The 25,453-nt window shown below is 34.2% G+C and overlaps 1 protein-coding gene, 2 long non-coding RNA genes and 1 pseudogene across 3 annotated transcripts in view; all 4 read left to right on the forward strand.

The window, feature by feature from the left end:
* The window catches only part of LOC120125872 (disease resistance protein At4g27190-like), a 33,120-nt gene extending 32,345 nt beyond the window's left edge, over positions 1-775 (forward strand). Inside the window, exons 9-11 of the mRNA XM_039144201.1 lie at positions 232-302; positions 387-460; positions 576-775. Of these exons, the coding sequence (XP_039000132.1) occupies positions 232-302; positions 387-453 (138 nt within the window). The 3' untranslated portion in view covers positions 454-460; positions 576-775. The remainder of the gene's footprint in view (positions 1-231; positions 303-386; positions 461-575) is intronic.
* A 12,501-nt stretch (positions 776-13,276) lies between these two features.
* LOC120125834 lies at positions 13,277-14,586 on the forward strand. Its single transcript, XR_005516402.1, has 3 exons — positions 13,277-14,032; positions 14,107-14,180; positions 14,541-14,586. It is a non-coding gene; the product is annotated as an uncharacterized LOC120125834 (long non-coding RNA).
* A 139-nt stretch (positions 14,587-14,725) lies between these two features.
* Positions 14,726-15,711, forward strand: LOC120125833. Its single transcript, XR_005516401.1, has 3 exons — positions 14,726-15,009; positions 15,217-15,297; positions 15,562-15,711. It is a non-coding gene; the product is annotated as an uncharacterized LOC120125833 (long non-coding RNA).
* A 3,176-nt stretch (positions 15,712-18,887) lies between these two features.
* LOC120125831 lies at positions 18,888-19,829 on the forward strand (annotated as a pseudogene).
* The last annotated feature ends 5,624 nt before the right edge of the window (positions 19,830-25,453 follow it).

Here is a 25,453-nt window from a genome sequence, read left to right on the forward strand (position 1 = left end):
CAACAAATTGAAAATCTATTAATACAGGTTCATATTATACTAACAGAGGATCAAATTTTGTTAGATATACGAATTAAAAAATGCACGATTTATATAAGTTGTGATTGTAACTCACAGATTGTGTATGAACTTGTACATGGTCATTGCATCTAATACAAATCTATGAGTGTACATGGTAACATAAAAATATATATATATTTCATCATGTTATTCACCCGGTAATCATAACAGCATGCGATGAACGAGGAAGGTGAGAATTCTAAAGAAGATCAAAGTAAATCTTTTCCACTTCTAATGCCCAGGTAAGTCTAAATACATTTTAATTTATTCTTTTGCTTTTCTCTATCATAAATGATATTAATCTCTCTGAGGATTATTAAATGTAGAATCTCAGAGGAAGTGGAAAATTCCACAAAAGATAAAGGCAGTTCTTCAACTTCTAACTTCGAATGACCATCAAGTAAGCATATATAATGTGGATAGTTGTTGTTAGCTTCAACAAGATAGCTTCTTTGGTAATGATTTCTTCATCTTTGGTTCAAAAGTGCAAGAGTACTTATATATATTTGTAACAGTGTATGGTAGCAGAAAACTAATCGATTCGAATGTCGCCCCTCCTATTTTGCTCTGCCTTGAATGAAGTTTGATGGCTTGCGAAGAAATGAATCGAAGGTTTAAAATATGGATTCGATAGAATTTGTAATTAACAAATTTTCCATCTTTAGAATATCGTTTGATTGGTTCTAATATTTGTGACGAATAGTACAGATTGTGTATGTCGAAGTATGCAATTTATGTTATGAAGATTTGTGATCTAGTCTAAATAAACCATGTTTGTATTTGTAAATATATATATTTGTAGTGAAAGTATCTTTGGCAATGATGTATACTCATTCCTTTATTTATATTCTCTGGGTTTGCAAAACCAAGTTCCTTGGTTTATCCTTGGCCTCACATCTTCCCTTTCAGCTCGGAAGCTTGACCCTCCTTTGTCTTCGTAGATCACTTGCCGTCGGAAGAGAAGAAAAGTCGAACACCATACTTGTTATGTGGCATGCTACAACATTACAAGCTGATCATTAACTTGTCATCAAATTTTACGTATTAAGAGCACTCGGAGATGACATTGTTAGAAGAATGGAAGTGAAAGTCGCAAACTTCGAACATGATAAACCGAACATTAAGGAAAAATGAGGAGCAAAAGAAGCACAAATCATGCAATCAAATCAATTGAAAAAGAAAAGCAAAAACATGTTTCAACTGGTGATAAGGCAAACCAAAAAACAATGCCATTAACTAACCAAATTAGTAAAAACCCAAAGGGTCAAACCCCAATTTTACATATTCTTCTCCCTCATTACCAAACACACCATACAATTAAACCCCTTGCCTTTTATCTCATTTATAAAGACTCTCTTTCAGTTAGATAAATATTTTTTTAGCTTCTACATTTCATCATCTGGTCCTCCCAGCATCACCTGCATAATCACAACATATTCTTTCACATTTAAGTTCTGCAGCAAAAATGATTCAAATATTAATACATAGGAGAGCCCTTTCTTCGGTTGCCAAAACAATGACTTGGCCGGAGCATTTGCCTGGCCTCTTGCTCCACATAGCTTCATTAGAAAAAGCCAAAAGAATGTTAGAACGGTAAAAACATGTTTAAAGAATAATAAAAAACTTGTAAGAGAAGAGTAAAATAATCACAAGCATTGATGTGGGATAGTTTTCTCTGCACTTTGTGATCCATCCACTACAGAGCTTGATCCTCATCTTTCCAATATTGAATGTGTGAGTCGAGCATGATGAATGATCTTGTCCATTGATCTGGGAAATGACTACCTAGAAAAGACATTGAATGAAGAAACTTCGATTAGAATTGAATGAGACAAATATTCCTACCATGTCAACTGGCTCTAGAATAAAATTTATGATGAACCAAACTACTCAATGAGACATTCTGGAAAAATGACATTCAATGGATAGCTGTTTTCTTCACTTTCCTTGTGTTATATCAATACATTCATACACTATCAAAGCATCACACACATACAATTGATGATCATGATATCACCAAGGACAAATCGAAAGGAATCAAATGCACATTAAATTCACTGCTAGATTTCTGCAAAAGTGTCTCATGTATCCTAAAATCCAGTATCTATATCAAAACTCAGAGTATCTCTACATAACTTATATCTGTAACATAAACTTCAAAAGTTACAAAGATCAAACAAGGATTACATAGATCAAAAAAAAAATTATCTCCTTAATTCTAAAGGCTAAGACATACTCTCTATTTATAGAGTCAAATACATGGTCACAAAGAAGCCTTATACCATAAGGATTCTTATCACAAATAAATTTAATCCTCAAATAATATTCAACTACTAGAATTACAATGAGAATCAATTTAATTATAAATTGTAATTTGGATCAAAATATAACAATGCATAAACTTTGATAAAATATCTAATATGGTATAAACATTTTTAAAATTTTAAATTTAGTATTTATACTTTGTCAATATGTCTTATATTGCATCTAAACTATCATTATGTGTATTATTATAGTACTAAATTAATATTGTTAGTAAATTTCAAATCAATCAATGAAAATTCATAGGTACTATAATGATATGTATAATTATAGTTGAAGTTCCATTTAGAAATTTCAAAAGTACATATATCACATTAGGAATTTTGTCGAAGTATAAGTAGCACATTAGGAATTATGTCAAAGTATAGGTACACATTAGGCATTTTGTCAAAGTATAAGTACAACATTAGACTTTTTTGATCAACGCATAAGTACAATATTAGATATTTTAAAAGTACATGCAACACGTTAAATATTTTGTCAAATATAAATATCAAATGTGACATTATTCCAATAAAAAATATATTTAATTATGTCCCATACCAACAATTAGTTGGTTTAGTAGCATGATGCACTAGATTCTTTAAGTAATGTGAGAAGTTCGAATCTGGACGTTTATGAATTGAGCAAAATATGTTGGGAGGGTCGCCATCACCTTTGCAGTACCCGATCTAGATTAATTGGTTAATAGATCGGATACAAGTTGTTAATTCAAAAAACAATATGATAAAATATAGCTTGAAAAGGGTGAAAGTATCCTCTAGGGCCTCTATTATAGGAAACTAGACCAATTTAGTTCATCTATTGTAAAGTAGCCTTGGTACTATTAAATGGATCAATTTAGTCCACGTATTAGTAAAAATAATCAAATATTTTTTTTGTTTAATCACTGGTATCTGACTTATTGGTTGACTAATTCTGATAAAATATTATAGAGCTCCATTACGAGATGACCCTCCCCAACTCAATGTTCTCCATTTATAATGCCAATATTTATAATATTTTTGATTGTTTATGTTATCGATTTATACTATTTCGATCACTACGACATTTGCAGAACTATGTTTCGATATAACAAATTTAAGGCAAAATGTTTTTGGACTTGAATTGAATTTATTCAAAGTTTTTCAAAAGGTTTCAAAAATAATTCAAAGTCCATTAAATTCGGATTTAAGCAAAAATATTAAGAGGTACTGATACCCCTATCAATGGGCATCAATACCCCTATGAATGGGTACCGATACCCCTATGAATGGGTATCATGAAGGCTCAAATTACAGAATGCAAAATGGGTACCGATACCCCTTTATAGGTACCGATACCCCAAGGCTCCAACGGCTAGTAAACGACTAGTTGATTTGAATTTAATGAATGTAGTATCGGTACCCCTTAGAAGGGTACCAATACCTCCTATTATGGACAACCTTGTTTTACAGAAAAATAATCCCTAAACGGCTCCAAAACATCCTCAACGACTATATACGACTTTAAACTCATTTCAAGCTATAAATACAAGCTAAGGACACTTGAAGAAGCAAGAAAACAACTATCCAAGCAAGAAAACAACTATACAAGCAAACAAACACAAGAGAAGAGTTTTTCATTCTTATTTCATCTTTCTCTTGTAAATATTTCTGTTTTTGTGAGCTTAATTCTTGTAAGCATTACCTTAGAGAGGTTTTCTTGTTTACATTTACTTTCATTGTAAAGGGGTTTTGGTTCTAGCTAAGCCTGCTAAAAGCTAGGGAAATGTTATAGTTTAACCCGTGAAAAACTAGGAAGTTTGTAAATGTCATCTCTTTGTCCTTAAAAAAGAAAGAACAAATTAGTGAATTTGTTGGAAAATCCTTGGTGAGGAGCTAAGGTAGTGGATGTAGACTTGGTTGAGAAGTCGAACCACTATAAATCGTTGTGCAATTCTTTATCTTTTAATCTCCTTACTCCCTAAACACAAAAACTGTTTCAGTTGTCGATTCAAGCTTTCGTAAATCCCAACAATTGGTATCATAGCTTGACTCGTTAGAAGGCTTAACATCCTTGAGACGATCCTCGAAGAAGCTCTATCGATTCCCGACTCAACCGACAAAGAAATGACTTCAACCTCCGGTGCCTATTACATTGAAGATTTACCTATTATGGATTCAATATCGGTCAACAAGCCACCCTTCTTCAATGAATAAAATTATGCACATTGGAAGAATCAGATGATGTTCTTTATTCGAGCCTAAGATCTAGGAGCTTGGAACTCTATCATGAGGGGTTACTCCACTCCACCCGATGAATACGACGATTGGAGAAATGAAGAGAAGAAAAAGTTTCAGCTTAATTCTAAGGCAATACATATTCTATTTTGTGCTTTAGGCCCAAATGAATATGAAAGAATCTCATGTTGTTCCAGTGCCAAAGATATTTGGGATAAGCTCCAAGTCACTCATGAAGGAACCGACGAAGTGAGGGAAACAAAGAAAAATCTTCTCAATCATAGCTACGAGAACTTCAAGATGAAACCCGATGAAGACATCAAAGCTATGACGGATAGATTTTCTATGATTGTCAACGGTCTCAAGGGATTTGGAGAAGTAATCCCTAATGAGAAGCTTGTGATGAAGATAATCTACTCTCTTCCAAAGTCGTGACAATCGAAGAAGACGACCATTATCGAAGCTAGAGACCTAAAGTCTCTCACTCTCGACGAGCTAATTGGTTCCCTTCTCACTTATGAGATGATGTTGAAGGAAGAATGAATTGATTATTATTATAAAAATAAATTTGATTAATTTCAAGTTCACATATCGTTCGAATATTGTCTTGAATCACACTACTTTAAAGTTTGTGCTTTTCACGCCCATTCTATGACGGGTGTCTTTTGAAAGTATTCGAATTAGCTACTAAAATATTTAATCAAACATGAGAGATCTAGCATTCATTTAATGTTCGTTTAACATTTGTTTATCGTTCGTCTATAAGTTCAATTTTTAGTTTTACCATTTCATTTGCAAACCTAAGTTATTTCTCTTGTGTTTGCAGGCCTTTAACATGGGTTTTTACATGTTAAAAAATAAAACTTGACTTAATAGATTCATCAATTATTGTTTAGGACATGCCCAAAATTTAGTCGTATCATTCATCTACCGTTTAAGTTATGATTGAAATTTTAAAATTGAAAAAGTATAGGAACTAAAATTGACTAAATTAAAGTAAACAGACAAAATGCAAAAAACATAAGGACTCATGACTTAGTTTAGAAAAAAAAATAAGAAGTTTATAGACAAAGGGTTATTGGCCAAACACACCTTTGCCCAATTATGTCTTTGTATAAATAATGTCATGAACATAATTAATGTGAAAATGACGCTCCATGTATTATTAATTTTTCGGAGGATAATATATCGAAAAAAGCAACTAAAGTTATTGAATTGGACCCATTTTTTTCCTTTAAAATTCAATATCCTTCAACTTTATCATATAAAATATGTAATCAGATAAGATTTTATAGTCTGAAAACGACAAAGTATTTCCTAAAGTTTCCAACTTTAATTTTTTTAATCATATAAAATATGTAATCAGAAAAGATTTTTTATAGTCTGAAAACGACAAAGTATTTCCTAAAGTTTTCAATTTTAATTTTTTTAATCATATAAAAGAAAAAAAGTAAAAGTTTTGATGCGGAAGACCAAGACTTTCTGTTTGGGAATATATTATTGGAGGCAACATTAAAGTAAATTATTGTAGGAGAAGTATCACTTTCCCACTTCATTGCTCTCTGTTTGCAATCTCACTTTGTTTTCTTTCTCAAACATTGAACAAAGGAGGAGGTGTGCTTTCTTCAACTCAACGTTGATTTTGGTTAGATAGATCGAATACTTAAAAAAGTCTTTTAAAATAATTTTAAAAAAATTATTTTTAAAACAAAAATTAGTCTGTGTTTACTAAAAACTTGACTTAACGGATCCGAGAATCGATTACGTTTGGGGAAAGATAAACACACCTACAATGCCTATAATTAATACTTAACCGCTTATATATTATCGTAAATGGTAGAAATTATAAATTCGAATATAAAAATTAAATTACAATCCATTTATTGAATATTGATGAATTTGTTTCGAAACAATTACTAGAGAAAATTCTTTATTTTTTGATAAGAAATATCGGGATTCGTACATCCTCCGATAGGAAAGCTATCCCATCTATTTTCTCATCTTATAAAAGAATATTCCCTCATTGTTATCAAAGATCGCAAATCGAACGAAAGTTATTGGGAATTTCATAAACAACATGACATACCATTTTAAGAAACATAAATTGCCATTAAATTAAAATAAAAGAATGAATTGATTATTATTATAAAAAAATTGATTAATTTCAAGTTCACATATCGTTCGAATGTTGTCTTGAATCACACTACTTCTTTAAAGTTTGTGCTTTTCACCCCATTCTATGACGGGTATCTTTTGAAATTACTCAAATTAGCTACTAAAATATTTAATCAAACATGAGAGATCTACAGCATGTCGATACAAGACTAATTCATGTGTATATAATATATATACGGATAATCCATACGTAAACATACAAGGATTACGGAATATTAAGCAAATCTATTTACACATATAACAAAATACTAAAACATTTAATAACATATCTAAAAAATAAATAAACAACATGTATTAACTAAATGGTTTAAATCAGAATAATAAAAACTAAAATGAAACTAAATTACAAAAAGGGTTAAATAATGAAAGGACTGAATGCTAGAGCATAAACAGGTAACAAATCCATGGAATTTCACTTGGAACCAAAACAATGACCAAAATGACCTCAAGTTAAAATCCAAGATCCATAGTACAAACTAAGTATTTATCTTCCAAAATAATATTTAAAGCACTAAGACAAAAGTCAAACAAAGTTAGGAACCAGATCCTAAATATTAATTTTTATTAATATACATACATGGATCTAAATGAAATAAATCATGAATCAATAACCTAAAACAGACATTAAACGAAATATATTAAGAAAACAGACCAGGACTGAAATGCATTAAACTAGGAACTAGCAATCGCAATAAGTGTTTATCCAAAAAGAAATGACAAACGCATGGTGACCAAAACATAAGCATAACAAAGTTCAGACCCGAAATAGAACATGCAAGAGTTTTTCATTTAATGACCAAAATGGAAAGATACAAAGTATGAAGGTCCAGAATCGGGTTTAACCGAACACCAAAATGCACTTCTACCTTCTACCAAAAACTACGTCGATTCACGTATGGTATATATGGAGAAAAACCAAGCCCAAACCGTCCATTCCACTCATTTGCTTCATTCTGATGTTTTGGGGAAAGAGAGAGAGAACAAAATGCTCTCCACTCTCTACTCCCTCCCTCATTTCCACGCCGTGGGAAAAAACAAAATATGGCCGCTGTAAATCGACGACGACAAATGAGGAAAGCCGAAATAAAAAAACCCTTCGCTCTTTCTCCCTAAAAACTCGACACTCGACCCTCTTCTTTAACCCTAAAAACAAACTTTACCTTCTATAATGAAGGGCTCCCTTGGCTCCGGTGAAGCAACGACGGTGGTTGCATCAAAGGTGAGGATTTTATTTTATCTCTTTTTCTTCTCTCTCGGTTTTGTTTCCCGAAAATCCCTTCTCTCTCTTTTTCGGTTCTTGATCTTTTCCGAATCTCTCTCCCTTCGAACCGGTTGGTCTTTTCTAGTTGCATGTTTGATTTAAGGTGATTTTCGGATGAATATCATAAGGTCTTGCAATAGGGGAATGATTTCCCTAGTGAATATCCCATATTTGGTAGGATTTAGGTCTTTATTTTAAATGGGTTTTAGATTTGGTAAAAAATTGATTGATTTGGTGATTTTTACACTGTGTGGTTGGATTTGATGACGAAGGCGGATATGGAGCTCATTGGTGGCGGCTCACGTGGCAGGGGAGTTGAAGAGTCGGTGCATCTCACGCGCCAATCGGATGGTCCAGATCCACTGGTGGCGGCGGCTGACTGTTGATCCTTTAGGGTAAAACCCTAAATTTGATATTTGTGATCCGTTAGATCTCAATCAGATCCAACGGTTGAGGATGGGCGGCACATGAAAATAAGAGTGAAAAACCCTAGCCATGTTTGGGTCCTCGTGGGCTTGCTGACTTAGTGGGCCACGTGTGCGAGCCTAAGCTTGAACCGGGTGGGCTGATTGTAATAATTTGGGCTCTATTTGATCTATAAAAGTAATAATAAAATGATTATATGTGAGCATATTTTATTTATACAAAATCCACGAAATTATACTATTATGCTTTTCCTAACCTTTATACACACTTAAGCAAAGTAGCCATCTCTCTTAACAAGATAAAAAAACAAGAAATAAAGTAAAATTTCTGTTGACGGGACTTGAACCCGGATCACTCAGGTAAGAGCCGAGTATCCTAACTAACTAAAGTACAAGGGATTGCTGCTTCTTGATCCATTCAGAGCTTTAAATTATATAAAGATGTTAGACAAATTGTATTCAAGCCAAGCAAACAACAGTTCGTGAAAGTAGAGAGAGAACGAAGGGGTAATAATTTTCATCCGATATTTTTTTCCTTGTTCAAATTTTGATGTTTAGGTAGCGTCTGGAGTATGAAGTTGTATCAATTAAAACCGTAAACAAGACGAAACAAATCATGAGTTGTTTGAGATCGATTCGATTAAAGTTCCGTTAATTCTTGAATTGAATGGACTTAAGCTCGAATTTTTAACGAGCCGGAACGAGCTACTTAATACTTGACTCGAAAAACTCGTAAGCAATTCAAAAAAAATAATATATTAAAGTTCTAAACTTTTAAAATTAAATTATTAATAATATTCACATTAATATGTTGTTTTTTTAATATATATATATATATATATATATATATATATATAAAACTTTCATGTACTTAAAGTTTAAGTTTGAACTTTAATTTGAGCATCAATTGAACTAAGTCTGAGAATATCTTGAGCTCGAATCGAGCTTTAATTTTGATTCCGAATCCAGTTAAAAAAAATTAGTTCACGAGCTTTCAAGTCAAGTTGAGCTTGACAATTTTAAACTGGTGAGTTTTCAAGTTGAGTCAAACTCAGTTTTATACTTTTTGACTCGAGTCGAGCTCCACAATATTCAAACTAGACTCAATTCATTTACAGTCGTAGTATCAACCATAACAAAAAACCTTAAAGAAGTTAGAAGAAGATTTGAAATACCTCGGAGTATCAGTGCATAAGGAGAGGAGAGGAGAGAGGCTGTGGCCATAATAAGATAGAAGTTTTCGTTCAATTCGAGCTCGTTTTTTCGCCATGGACTTAGCCTTTGGATTCGAAATAACTTTTTGAAATTCACCCATTATTAAAAAGTTAAGTGTGTTATTTTGATGTTTAGACCATAGTTTCACCTGGTTTAAAAGGGAAACAAACATCAAATATGTGGAGTATATGAATATTTTATGGAACTGACATTAAATTCTCGTTTAAGAGATCTAAAAATGAATGAACAAAAAAAATTGACTTCTAACGGTCATCAACAACGACGGCCAATGACGACTGACAATGACTGACGACGATAATGAGAAGCAGCCAACGACAAAAAAATTTGGTCGGATTCAAGGGTTAAAATGTTATTTTATTTAAAATTCAATGGTCAAATTGATATTTTATATAAAATTTAGGAATTTAATTGACATTTTATCTAAATTTACGAATCAGGTTAAAAATTAACTGTTTTTACTAACATGTAATGTCACCAAACTAACGACTTTTGACATCTCAATGATCAAAATATTATAAATTGATAACGTAAGTGATCAAAATATTCTTTTTTAAAAATCAGTAATTGAAACTAAATAAAAATAAACCAATTTAATAGTTTGCCCTAAAAATAACATTAAAATTACTCTCTCTTTTTTCATTCCCACTGCATCTCTAAACAAAAGATTTCATTTACAAGACCATAAAAACTACAAAAATGTTAAACTTTTTAAACAATAATTGACGTTTATGGAACCAATAAATGTTAATTTTATTAAAAAAAAAGTGGAGTAATTTTAATCTTTTTTATTAATATAATAACTAAATCGATTCATTTAATAGTATAAGGGTTAATTTGAACCAATCTTTATAACAGAGGATTAGCCTGAACAACTCTCTATATAATAAATAAATAAATAGATCAAGGACTGATTTGACAAATCTCTATAATAGAGGAATAATTCGAATCACTCTTTTCAAATAAATTGTCTAGCAGTATCGTTCTTCCCCCACCTGGCGCCGCAACCAGGTCTTAATTATGCTAATTATTATTATTAGGGTAAACTACACCAAATGGTCATCAAACTTTTAGTGTTCTTGCATTTTTGTCATCCAACTTTTAAAACTTACAATACAGTCACTGAACTTTTAATTCATTTTCAGTAAAGTCTCTGACATTACCTCCTGTTAGTTTTATCTAACTTGGCATATTACTGATATTTTTTAGCTTAATAAAAATTTTAAAAAAAAAATTCCCAAATGATGCCGTATAAAATTTAGAAAATGTTAAAAGGGATTGAAACTCTTTCATCGATCAAATGACTTAGATAAATTAGTTATAATTTGAGTTTTTTGGTTTATGCTTTTTTTTTTCTAGATTATCGACTGCTGGTGGATGAAAATGAGGGAGAAATGGACTCGATCGAAGGTTTGTTCAAGTGTGACGAATGATAAGTTGTTATTTATGATGTATTTGGAAAAGTTGTTTATGATTTTATTCATATGTTACCTAATTGTCTGAAGTTTGTTTAAATCTTTTGGAATATGAAATTGAGGGAATTTTCATATTCTGGATTACTATTTGTCATATTGAATGTGATTTTAGTCCCAATAAGGTTCGAAACAAAAAAAAAGATTGATTTGTAATTGATTTTGGATTTTAGTCCCAATTTGATTTTTAGGGTTTTAAGTTAATTTTGGGTGAGGAATTTTTTTTATTAAGCTGAAATGGGTTAAAATGATTATTTTATTAAGTTGAAAAATAAGTAACGTGCCATGTCAGATAAAACTAAGGGGAAGTAATATCAGAGACCTTACTGAAAACGAACTAAAAGTTCAACGATTGTCTTGCAAGTTTTAAAAGTTGGGTGACCAAAATGCAAGTGCTCTAACATTTGGTGACCATTTGTGTAGTTTACCCTTATTATTATTAATACTAAATCAATCACATTTTAAATTTAATATAAAATTTTTTAGCTTTCTCGTGAAGTTTCGTCGAGTATTGTTTCACCTTTTCCAACCTTTCAACGGTAAACATTTTGAACTTCCGAATTGTTTTTATCTATTTAATTATTCGTGTAGCTTCTTTTGTTTGTTTGCCTGTGCTGTTTATTTCGTTTCGATCTAAGGATTTTTTTCTTTATTCTTTGAATTAGGGTAGCTGCATTGCATTTTGTAAATTTGATTTGGATTGTGATTAACGAATAAAAGGAAACTATAATGTTTGGAGGATTCTAATTTTCTTTCCTTTTTTCTGTTTGGATGCTGTGAAAATGGGAGAAATTAAGTTAATGATACATTTTCAATGCTGAAATTTTTTTCTCAGCAAAAATTTATTAATTATCATATAAGCCTAAACCCGAGTTGAATGTCTCATTAAAAACCTTCCTAAGCCTAGTGTACACCCATAAAAGTCAAAATTACTTGAGAATCCAACGCAATACAAGCATAATACAACTTACTTTATATCGACCTCTTGCCCACTACCCTCAGAGTAACAAAGATTTAAGCAGCCCAAAAGAATGCAAAAACTAAACACTTACCAATACCACCTCGCCTTGAATAATTCATGTCTGCTTAACCCGCTTTTGCAAGGTGATCTGCCATAGCGTTCGTCATCCTTGGGGCATAAACAAACTGAGCTCTTACAATCTTAATTATCAATCGATCAATTCCTCACAGCAAGAATCAAGCACTTGATCCAATAATGTGAGCTTTAGCCAAGGCACCATCGCCCATTTCGTGATCACTTGTAAACGAACTTGTGTTAAGTTGGTAACATCGAAGTCTTGGGTTGCAGGGAATGCAATGGGACAATGACTAGGCTGCTGCACCTAGTGGCTCGAATTAATTAGCCTAAGCTATTTCTTTTAAAAGCCTAAGCTCGAATTAATCACCCACGTTTGGAGAACAGTGGGCTATTTCTTTTTTCTTGTAAGACAATGGTTGATAGAAAATAATTTGGATTGTATCAATTTAGAATAATATTAAAGCTAATTAATTAGTTGAAAACTAGATCAAAAGAACTTATAGCTTAGGCTTTTAAAAGAATGTACTCTGCATTTCTTTTAAGGAAAAAAAAACCTAAGCATGAACTTGTTGTGTTATATAATTTTAAAATTTGGTGCGAATAGGAAATTGCTTTTAGTTGAGCATGAACTTATGACTTGGTATAATGCAGGATTCATGCGAGTTACCTCGAGGTGTAAACCAACGTAGAGATATCAAAACAGGAGGAGCTCCGCTGAATTCTGGAGAAGTGTGCCTTCAAGAGTTCTTTGTAAAGGTGCTGTAGACTTAATGATGTAATATTGTCCTTTGTAAGTTAAGCACAAGTATATTTGATTTGTAATTGCAGTTGCAACTTTCTGTTTTCGTGTTTCATCTCTTAATATCCATTGTCTAGGGGGACTTAAATTTCTTTGTAATGGCAAAAGTGGTGGCTTGAATCACTGGCACCATACTATGTTTTGTCTTTTCCAGGTTCAAGAGATAGATAAAGAATATGAGAAGCTGGATAAGCTACTCAAAAAGCTTTAGGTATCTTATATCTTTATTGATTCCTTGTATTATATCAAAGTTTTGATGAATTTTAGAAAATATTCCATGTGAAACTTCAAGGATCCCTCTGTTTTTTTATCCTCTTTATGGAAGCACTATATTTTTATGGAAGAGCTGAACTTTTTTGTTTGGATCTTTCTTGAGCTTTGATATTAGTTTATCTCTGTCCTGATTTTAAAGTTTGTTCAGCTTTGTGAAAGCACTATCATCCTACTCTCCCTAGCCATAAAACCTATTGTGAAGAAATCTATTTAGGTTGTCAAATTCCACTGTAGTTTTTCTAAGTTTGTCCTCGTATTGTTTCCTGAATCCATGCCAAAGAAAATTGTACATAGATTGATACTTATCGGTTGAAACTTGCCTAACATGATTGCTGGATGTTTTGTTAGTGATGAATCTTGTAAGCTACAGTATTGACTATTGATTATGACGTTTGGATGCCATTTTCTTTCAAATATTTTATGCAGGAAGCACATGAGGAATCAAGGGAAATAACAAAGGGTTCTGCCATGAAAGGTTAGCAGTATTCTTGCATGTCTCTCATACCGTCATAGTTTCAGTAAAAGCTGCTGAGAAAACAAATGATGAGGTCTGTGCTTATATATTTTTGTTTATCACTTTGCTATTGAGAATATATAAAATAAAAGCCGATTCTTTAATAACCAAATCTTGGTTATACGGTCTTGAACTTAGATCTCATGATGGATGCTATTATCATCTGTAGCCATCAAAGAGCGAATGGAGAGAAACGTTGCTGAAGTTGGAAGAATTGCTCATTTTGTAGAGGGGAAAATTGATGAACGGGACAGAGATGTAGGCTAATTACTGCTTTTATTTTGTTTATTTGCTGTTCATAGATCCTCATTTCATTTCTTGAAGTTGGACAGAATTTAGCCAATAGGCAGAAGCCTAGATGTGGAAAAGGAACAAGTGTCGATCGGTCAAGAACAGCAACAACTGTGTATTATACCATCCCTTTTTATTGTTTTGTAGTCCCTTTTAATAAATGATCGAACATTTTTGAGTATTTGTAAATGAATCTAAAATATGGTTAGCAGAAGTTAATTTATTTTACTTTTGCTGCCGTGATTAGTTTGATGAAATTTGACACGGTTTTAAGGATCCATGGCTACTTTCTTTCTCGGTGATTCTTCAAAAGAAATAATTGCTTCTACTTTTTCTCTTGCAATGTGAATGATTTTAAAATTCTATGGCCACTTTTGTTTCCACCTCCATTGGAATCCTTTTTCAAGCTTTTGGACTTGCTGGAATTTATCATATCTTGTAACCATTCCATATAACAGCCATATTTTTGCTGCAGTGCCTTGAAAAAGAAGTTGAAAGGCAAACTAGCTGAGTTTCAGGTTGGTCTGATATAGATATTTTAAGATGTTATTTGCTCAGTCGGTACTCTCATTCTCTTAATCTTACTTGGGTCTATGTACCTGCCATTGCAGATTCTTAATTAGGGAGAGAATCCAGCCAGAGTATCAGGAGGTTGTTGAGCGACGTGTTTTCACAAGTTAAGATGCTCATATTATGATTCCCGGTAAGGTCCCAATGACTGGAGCTAATATTAATCTGCACCGGTTATTATGATTCCCAGTGACTGGCACAAGACCAGATGAAGAGGTATGACACTCTTCCCTTGCTGTATTATCAGTAACTCACTGACCTATTTAGCCAATGTCTGATTGTTGAACATTGTACAGACAATTGGAAGATTGATTGCAACCTGAGATAGCAAACAAATATTCCAGAAAGCAATTCAGGAGCAGAGACGGGGCAAAGTTTGTCTTAATTTTCCTTATTTGTTCCTTTATACTAATAGAATAATAGTAGCTTCTTACTTCAGCAATTTCTCAAAGCTAATACTTGTCGTTCATCCCTACACCCTTCCTTTTGTTTTATTTGACTGCATGGATTTTCAGTAATCTCTTCTAATACTGATCAGAAGAAATTGGTTATGGCTACATTAACTTTTGGTGCGTTTACAGATAATAAACACCGTGTTTGAAATTCAAGAGCGCCACGATGAAGTGTGAGATTTGGAGAAGATGCTTCTTGATTTACAGCAGGTACTTAATCAGCGTGTTGCCTTGTGGTGCTGCTTCGATTTGATCGAAATAATCAAAATATCAAATTCAAACTTGTACTTGCGAAACAAGAAATCTTAGTAGTCTTGTTCATAAGCGTTTTGGCATTTAATGTCATGGTGAAAAGCATATATGCTACCTATATGGACTTGACTCGGTACTCTTTGTTTAGTATCCGTGTCCTGTGTGTGTGTGTGGCTTTATTTTGGTGTGATTTCCCTTGGGAAATGTTTTAAATATGTGCAGTTGTTCAATATGAGCAGATGCATGAAAATACAGATCACCATAGGAATGAAGTTGCATCGAAGATCAGATTTGGGAGAGGACGTATTTACAGAATACATTATCAGTAATTTTCCTCGTGCAGGTACTTGTGGATATGGAGGTTTTGGTCGACGCACAAGAAGACATGCTAGACAACATAGAAACTCAGGTAATTGAACTCTTTATAGAATCTTCGATCAACTCTATAATGTAGAAGCGATATAGTTAGTCCAGATCTTGAATGCGGTAGATCACGTGCTGTCAGGGCATGCCGAGTTGGTAAACGCGAGGAAGAATCAGAAGAACACCAGGAAGTGGACGTGCTATGTTATTATACTCTACTCGTGATTATTGTAACTGTTGTCCTTGCTGTGTTCGGCCCTGGGAAATACACAGTGAAGAAAGTTTAGCCATTTGTTGTGTGCCATTAATTTGTTTATATACATGCGTATACATAACATATATGTATTTATGGATGTATGTATGTGTGTGATATTATGATTGATATTATAATCGTGAAATCGGGGTCATAACGATCTTGCTGTTCGGCCTCATAATTATCGTCTTCAGCCGATTCAATGTCATCATTTCTAACCCCGGCCGACTGCATCCATTTGGGGCATTCATGTTCATCTCCATATAAAACCCTGACATCTTTGCCTTTTATTTGTTTCACAGTTTCAAGAGAAGAAATTCCACAAGAGTACTCGGAAGCGGATGCGATGGGAAAGCGTTCGGCTTTGATATATGCGCCTCTCAGGGGGTGGACGAAGGGGTCGGGACTGTGGACCAGCTCTATTCCTCTCTTCTTCAAGTTCAGCCTCGCTTTTACGACGAGGTACTTTAAATGTATTTGGAGAAAGAGGTGTTTCAAGGCCAACCAAGTCCGACAACTCCGTCTCGCTGCACAAAGAAGTTCGGTCTACTACGTTTCCGAACATAGCACGTTGAGGGATCAGAAGACGTTGGCCACCAAAGGTTTGAGAACCTTTAGTTTTTCACTAATGATCCCTTGCCTGATCATATGTGCTCTTTGGTATTGTATAAGCTCTGTATGAACATCCTACAACAAGCACCAAATTACAAGGTGAAACAAACATTGACATGATATGCCGAAGTGTCCCTCTATGTTCGACTGATACAGATACGAGGACGGGTACAAGAACGAGAAACGATAATTTTTAGAATTATAGAATACGACTACAATAAGGGTACGGTTAAAAATAAAATAAGTTTTAAATTTTGAAAGACATAAAAAGTCAAAAATATTCATTAAAGTTTATATTCCTCTTAAGTGAGTGGCGGAAGTAATAGGTACTTCAATTTCTTTCACAACAAGAAGATAAAATAGGCTGTCTAGACACATCAAAAACTAAATGTTAGAGCAATAGAGTTTTGACACCGAAATTAATCCACTAGCTTTTCGGATCCGAAGAATATCTCTTTGTAATAGAAATGAAATCTTATTTCATACCATAATTTTAAAATGAGCCACCATTGATCCCCATAATAGTTAAAACAAATAATGCAATCCCTTTGAACAGCATCTTAGCTCATAAAAAGAAAGTTACTGGTTGGATGTTGAATTTAACACCCAATTCTCCATGTCAACATTCAAACGGAAATGACATCAAAACAAATCAAACTAAAATATAATATAATAATTCTTTTTACCTGGAATGTAGTATAAGCACCCACCGAAGATTCAGACCACTTATTCAAGGTTGCTGCACACCGCACACTTGCATCACTATCTTTCCTTTTTTTTTATTAACATGAAATTATTATAAAGAAATATATGTTCGTAATATTCTCATTTGACAATTAACGTTCAAACACTCCTTGTAGATATCGCACTCAAACCCAAGATAACAATCATTCTTTTAACTATTGAGATCGTTTAATGCATATACTAAGCATATATTAATTGCTCTTTATTGATGTAAGAAGAGAGGGTTTAAGAGAAAAACAAAAAGAGGTTGCAGTGCATGATATTGATGGATATGAGGTAATGGATGATGAGCTATTTTAATGTGTAGGTGCAAAATATGAGTCAAGTGAAGCAATTGGTTTTTGGAGCTTACCTTTTGTGTTCATCTTATATTCTTGAACGTTATCTCCAACCCCTCCACGTGGCAAGCCTTGAGGCTCTCTTCCCAATTATTTATCTTAATTTGACTTGGTTTAAAGGGTGAGATCAAGACAAGGACTAGACAACAACCCCACTTGCCCCAAGTTAGGTTGTCTGACGAAAATTATTCTTTTGTTGGTCATTAGTCTTGTCCTTAAAAAAGGTAGAATTTGTCTTGTAATGAACATCAAGAATTCCACTAAAAAAATATACATTAAATGTGGTTTGTTCTCTCTTAAGTTTTTTTGAGTTCGAGCAATTGTAATTATAAAATAATTACATGTTTAGTACTTTAATTGCGGGGAAACTACATAAACTTGAAATTTTGGTTTGGTTGATTTATTCAAATAAACTTTATGTTTAATTTAAGGGTAAACTACATGTTTAGTATTTTAATATTAAGAATTTGTTTAAGTTCAAGCAATTGCAGACTAAATGTTTAATATTTCAATTATCACTTTTAGAGGAAATTACATAAACTTGATGTTTAATTTAAGGGTAAGCTATGCATTTAGTATTTCAACAATAACTTTTATTTCGTTTTAGTCACCAAACTACTTTTTATTTTAAAATCATAACTAATATTACATTTTGGTTTCATTTTGATTAAACATTGTTGAAAAATTAATAGTAATATTAACTTGTCACCATAAGATAATGTAATGTCATCATTAAATTTATTTAGTAAATGTCCCATCAACAGTTATGTTTAATTTTTAATTGCAGGTGATCAAAATAAAACTAAAATGTAACATTAAATATAATCTTGAAAAAATAATAGTTAGATGATCAAAACGGAACGAAAATGATACTTGGGGTACTAAACCTATAGTTTACCCTTAATTTAATTGGTTAAAGTAATTATTATTTTCAAAATATATAAATTAACTTACAAAATTTGGTTGAACAAATCACGGGTAAGATTTTTTTGCGAACCCTGACAAGTTCGTCCAATTTCTTATTAGTTTAATATTGCTTTTTTATATATAAAAAAATACAAGTTGGGGAAGGGGCAGATAACACATTGCAGTGAAAATCAAAAGCAAGCACAAGGACTCGAAATTTAGAGTGTTTAAATCCGGATACCCGAAACACAGAATCTTGAGATTATTAGCTAAATTTCTGATACACATAAATCCCCTTTGTCCATTGATGCTCAACCAAGTTGATGCATACACCTTCTTCACCATTCATATCTTCTCTTTGTGTCTGTTGGCAATGGAGATCCAGTTCCAGCAACAAAAGCATCAGAAATCAAGTATCCCTGTTAGCAAAGGGAGCAAATTCAAGGGAAGAAACAAAAAGCAACCTTAAGGTTAACAAGTTTGTTGGTGTAAGACAAAGGCCTTCTGGTAAATGGGTGGCTGAGATCAAAGACACGACAAAGAAGATCAGGATGTGGCTTGGCACCTTTGACACTGCTGAAGAAGCTGCTAGAGCTTACGATGAAGCCGCTTGCCTTCTCCGCGGTTCCGATACTCGTACCAACTTCGTCACTCACGTGTCCTTCGATTCTCCTCTTGCGTCCCGGATTCGGAATCTACTTAACAGAAAGAAGGGAGGAGAGGAACAGCAAAGTGTTCTAGTCTCACCTCCCACAGCAACAAGTTTTAGCCCCAGCCCCAGCCCCAGCATTAGTAGTTCCAATAGTGGAGGAGGCTTAAGTAATGACAATTCTTCTCCTATCGAAATCGTTCAAGATATGCAGCTTTTCGACAACGCATACAAACCTGACATGAGCAACTGCACAAGGGAATTTGAGTCCGGAGCTTCTGAATCGGATTTTTCTTCTACTTGTGAAACAGTGTTCGATAGGTTTCTTTACACGCAAGAAATCATGAATTTGCCAAAGAATGTTGTTTTTCCCGAGGAACTGGCTCCGAGTTGACGGAGTTCGAGAGGATGAAGTCGAAAGACAAATCTCGGCTTCACTTTATGCTATGAACGGACTGCAAGAGTGTATCGAAACCATCCATGATTCCACCGAAGCATTGTGGGATCTGCCACCGTTATCCTCTTTGTTTTCCTGAGTTCTAAAACATGATCTTCATTTGGTATTTGCTTCCTTTTCTCCTTGTAAAATCAAGAGAGTAGATGACTTAGGGTCAATTGCATGTTATAACAGGCAGTGATTAGAAGTGATCTCCATTTTGTAAAATGTCAACTGTTCTTTTGGAAGGTCTCATTCATCTCTGAATACAAAATGTCTAAGAAATCATGCTGATTTAATTATAATGAATCTCGGTCCTTGTAGAAATTTAAGATCTTGAGTTTGAGTCACGTGGAATAGGAGGAATATTGAAACAGTGATTGATTGACAGTTTTCTCTATTTTTATGTAGATGTAGATGTAGATTTAGATGTAGATGTCGATGTAGATGATATATCATACAGTCATTCTATGCTCCTCTTAATGTGGTTTGGGTACTTTGAAGCAGTTTCAAATCATTGCACAATGATTATCTAAATCAATCAATTAGCATTCAATTGGTAATAGTTTTTAGTCCATTAATCCATCCAATAGCATTCAACTTAGGATAGTGTGATGATCGGTTTGTACAAGGTCCGGGAATGATTTTACCGTCTTACGGCCGAAAGGCTGAATTACTAACAATTCTAGCTTATTGGAGGCAAGTGACAGCCTGCTATCCGAAATGATGAATGGGTTTTGGAGTTAGCTCACACCTGATGGGGTTACGACCCTGAGAATCTAGAATTTGCTGATAGTTGGGTGACTAATGGTAACCTGTTTTTATGTTTGCTAAACTGCTGCAACTTGAATTATCTAATTGTTGTCATGACCTACAAAATGAACCTTTTTAGATGATAAGGACATACCAGAGAGACCAAGAGTAGCAAGGTATGGTCACCAACTATTAAGATAGAAGAGGATAAGGCTCTAGTTATAGTGTTATCTGTTCTCTTTACAGACACTTCAAGTTTTTAATGAAAATCAATTGATTTCGTTGTTACTCGAGTCTGGGGCGAGCATTATGTCTGCATATGTGCTGGAAACAAGTGATTTAAGAAAAACGGAACGGTATCGGAGACTGATTCAATCGAACACAGTCATGTCACAATGTAGAAGCTTTATTAAACGTTGAGAGGTAACATTTCAAGGTAAAGAGCCATTCAAATGAAGTACAGGGACTAGTTTACAACAATAGAAAATATAGCTGATGGAGTAAAATGAGATTGAAGTACATGGTACACCAGGGATGTTTGATTTGATGAAATATGGATCTAGTAATCTTTTGGTTCTTCTTCATCTTCACCGCCCCGACTTCCTCGTAGTCTTTCTCGAGAGCGGCGAGATCTTCACGGGCTTCGGAGAATTCACCTTCCTCCATTCCTTCACCTACATACCAATGAACAAATGTTCTCTTGACATACATGAGATCAAATTTGTGGTCCATTCGGGAGAAAACCTCGGCCATGGCTGATCATACACACTCCACGTTGTAATCGAGAAAGATCACCTCCCGGTACCACTTCGGGTGGCTGATAGTTGATACCTCACTTGAAATCAGGACACCTGAAAAAGAGAAGCACCAGAATCATTTAGAAGGTGAAATTCATGTTTTCGAGTTCGAACTAAAACGAAACAGATGTATACAAACTGAACTGTCTGCGTAGTTTGATGGTAGTGATAGCTGCTTATCGACATTCTTGGGTACATCAAACAACATGCCATTTTCTTTCTCTGATAGCAGGTCAGTTTACGGCATTAAAATTTAAATAGTTCTAAGCCCAAACAACGGCCTATTAGCTAAGTTTGTTAGAGCGTAATAACGCAAAGGTCGCAGGTTTTGAAACCTGCATGGCCCAAGTTATTTATATTTTCTTGAACGGTGCCGTTTTCTTTCTCTGTCTTTCAACCAATTTTTCCAAACGGCGTCGCTTCCTTTTTAAGGCCTGCACGCAATTGAACTCCCATTTTCGTATGTTATATTAGAATAAATATATTAATGTTTTTATAAAGAGAAAATAACCTCAGTGACCAAAAATGCCTTATAATATACGATTTTAACCAACTTTTTTTGGATTTGCAAAAATGACCAACAAAATCGCAATGCGAAATAAAAATCGCAACGCGATCTTTAGAATCGCAAATCAGTTCCCAGAATCGCAATGCGATAGTACAAATTCGCATTGCGATTTTCCAGAATCGCAACGCGAATATGAAAATCGCAACGCGTATCCGTAAATCGCAACGAGAATACGTAAATCGCAACGCGGAAATCGCAACGAGAATACGTAAATAGTAATGCGTATCCGTAAATCGCAATGCGAATACGTAAATCGCAATGCGAATACGTAAATCGCAATGCGAATCTGTAAATCGCAACGAGATTCTGACTATCGCAATACTGAATTTCAAATTCGCAACTCGATTTCTGAATTCGCAACAGGTTTTAATTTCGCAACACAAATGTTTTGGGTATATAACTACGCAGCAGCAGCACTCATAACCTAAATCCCTAAATCGCAACTCATTCCATCTCCATCTATCACTCTCCGGCGACATCTGTTCCTATATCCAACGACATCCTTCCCCATCCGGCAACAGGTTTTAGTTTCACAGCTCGTTTGTTTAGTAAATTAATTTACAATAATGAAATCATCTAATGTTGATCATGTTTGGATAGATTTGTGTTTTGGAGGGTCATGAGAGAATGTTCATGGTGTTTTACAATATATGCCTTTACCCATGAATCTTCAACTAAAACTGTCATTAAAAAAGTTAACTTATGAAACTCTAATGTTACGTGTTGCAAATAAACTGAATTTAGAGCCCCTAAGTGGATTTAGGCTATCTTATCAGAGAAATGGTAAAGTTTATTTGTTAACCGACAATGAAGATGTTGAATGATTCATTGCTTACATTAGTGTTTCAAGTGATGATGTTACATTGTATGTTGTTGAACCTAGAAGTAGTGAAGTTGGGTCAGTAGCGGGTAGTAATCAACTAAGTTTTTCAACCCCAGTTTATGGTGCTCAAAATTTAATGGTTCCACCACAATTTCATCACCAAGCAAATATTGTTTCACCACATTTCCAATACCAAACACAATCTCAAAACCCACAACCTTTCCCTAATCCAAATCCCAATCAACTTTCAGCACCAAATTCCGGTTTTTCGTATTGACCAGTTAGACGATGATGAGCCAACAGAAAAAATTGTGAGTACTAGTCAGTATTCGAAATTTGATCTTGGTCAATACCCAGACTTTGATCTTGGTCAATACTCGGATTTTGATGATTTTTCAGAAGAAGAAACAGACCCTGCGTGTAATGATTTTGATATTGGTCAATACCCGAATTTTGATGATGAAACAGCCGTTGCCGAGGAAGATATTGTTGATGATAATGAGGAGGAGTTACGACTGTAATGAACATGTTGAACATCCATTCTGTAATTCATATAACACTGAAGAAGAAAAAGAAAGAAGAAATCCCCAAAGAAAAGTCCCCGAAGAAAATGCCACGGGAGTATAACTGGAATATGCCAGAATTACTTCAGATACCGGAAGAAGAGTTGGTAAAGATAGCAGTTGATTGTTACACAAAAATTATTCGTATCAAGAAAGATGATTGTTTTGATACAAAGGAAGACTTGAAGATAGCTTTGTATACGAAATGTGTGGAAGATGGCTATCAACTAAAAGTTAACAAATCAAGCAAATATCGTTTCGAAACAAGGTATGATTGACAAAATTGTATGTGGCGTATGATTGCAAAGAGGATAAAATATTGCGAATGTTTCAAGTTAGGAATTTTATTGATAAACATACATGTTCAAGAACCTAAGTTTTTCCTCACCATAGACAGACAAACAAAAAGGTGTTGGGTGGTTTTCTGGCTGAGTTAATGTTTTTGAATGGTAGGGTATATCGGGGACATGAAATTATGACTGACATGAATGCTCGGTTCAAGATTAGTATCTCATATTCTCAAGCTTGGAGAGCCAATGTTATGCCTTGGAATTGTTGAGGGGGTCGCCAGAAGCATCGTTTGCCCAACTGCCGGCTTATTGTCACAATTTAAAGCTGAAAATCTTGGGTCGGTAACTCATATCAAAACAGATAGAGATGGATGCTTTGAGTTGCTGTTTATCGCCATTGGTGCTGCGGTTAGTAATCAATATAATTTTGTTGACTCATTTTTGTTAGTTACATGCTTTCATATTTAAATGATTATATTTCTTGTGTATATGATTTGTAGATTCGTTCGTTATTAATTGCATGCGTCCAGTTATTATAGTTGACGGAGCACATTTAAAGGTCGATACCTTGGAGTAACTTATTAGCAGTAGCCATGGATGCTAACAATGGGATACTGCCAATAGCTTACGTGGTTGGCAAATCTAAACCTCTGATTCATGGACATGGTTTATGGGGCATCTTAGGGATTGCATAGGTCCTATTAGCAATCTGACAATCATCCGATAGGCAAACTCAATTGACAACGCTGTTAGAATGTGTTTCCCAGATGCTTTTCATGGACTTTGTGGTGTTCATTTGTATAGAAATCTAAAATCAAGGTCTGCTGGTATAAAAAATCTCAAATGGACATAGTGGAAGGCTGTAAAAGCTTATCGGGAAGTGGATTTTAATAAGCATATAAACTGTTTAAGACGTGTTTTGCCTCAGTGTGCTCAAACACTAGAAGATGTCGGATTTGAAAGATGGTCAAGAGTACATCAACTTGGAGCAAGATATGGTTTCATGACGTCTAATAGTGCAGAATCATCAACGCTCTAAGTCGTCATTCCTGGAAATTACCCATTACTATGTTAATGGAGTTTTTTCGAGCCTCTATTCAACAGTGGTACTACAAGAAAAGAAACCATGCATGTATTATTTCTTTAAATTCATAACTTATCATATATTTTACTAAGTATTATTTATTTAAATTTACAGGAACATTGGAACATCGTGTTACACCATGGACAGAAAAAAAGATAACGAAACGTGTGAAGTCAACGTCATGGAGAGTTGAACCATGTTCAACACTTTGTTTGAAGTACTGGATAATAACTTAAATGGGCTTGTCGATCTAAATGCAAAGACGTGTAGTTGTATGAAATGGAAAACATCTGGTTATCCGTGTGGCCATGTTATAAAAGTTTCTCTTCATCTAAACCAAGATGATTCAAGCGCATACGCTATGGATTGCTACACACGAAGTATACGACAGACTTATGGCGAGATTGTCTACCTTATTCCACATCCTTCTGAGTGGGACATACCAGATGACTTACAAACAGTTTTGCCACTAGCCATGGACAGAAGGCTACCTGGCCGACCAAAGAGTCACGATCGTATACCATCTAAGGGTGAAGAGAAGAAGAGATCGGCATGTAGTCGGTGCAAGGAAAGTGGTCATACAAGGTTGACATGTGGATCACCAGTGCCATCACAATCATCTTTTCCTCTACCAAAATATGGATCCTCATCAAATCCAAAGCTCATATGGTGTCAAGCAAAAGGCAATCAAAATCGCAATCATCTTAAAATCCCAATCACAACCGGCTTCACCTTTTGGGACTGTTAACTTAGGTGATTTTTAAATGCAAACGTTGTATTATATGGATTTTATGTGTGAACTTTTAACATTTTCAGTTAGGCATGTATTAGTAACTTGATTTTGAAAATTGCTATAATATGTTCAGTTGTTATCACTTATTAGGCATTCATTTGACTATCGCAACACGGAAATGACGTTCGCATCATCTTAATGT

Source organism: Hibiscus syriacus, unplaced genomic scaffold, assembly GCF_006381635.1.
Source record: "Hibiscus syriacus cultivar Baekdansim isolate YM2019G1 unplaced genomic scaffold, ASM638163v2 tig00110445_pilon, whole genome shotgun sequence".
Lineage (NCBI taxonomy): Eukaryota > Viridiplantae > Streptophyta > Magnoliopsida > Malvales > Malvaceae > Hibiscus > Hibiscus syriacus.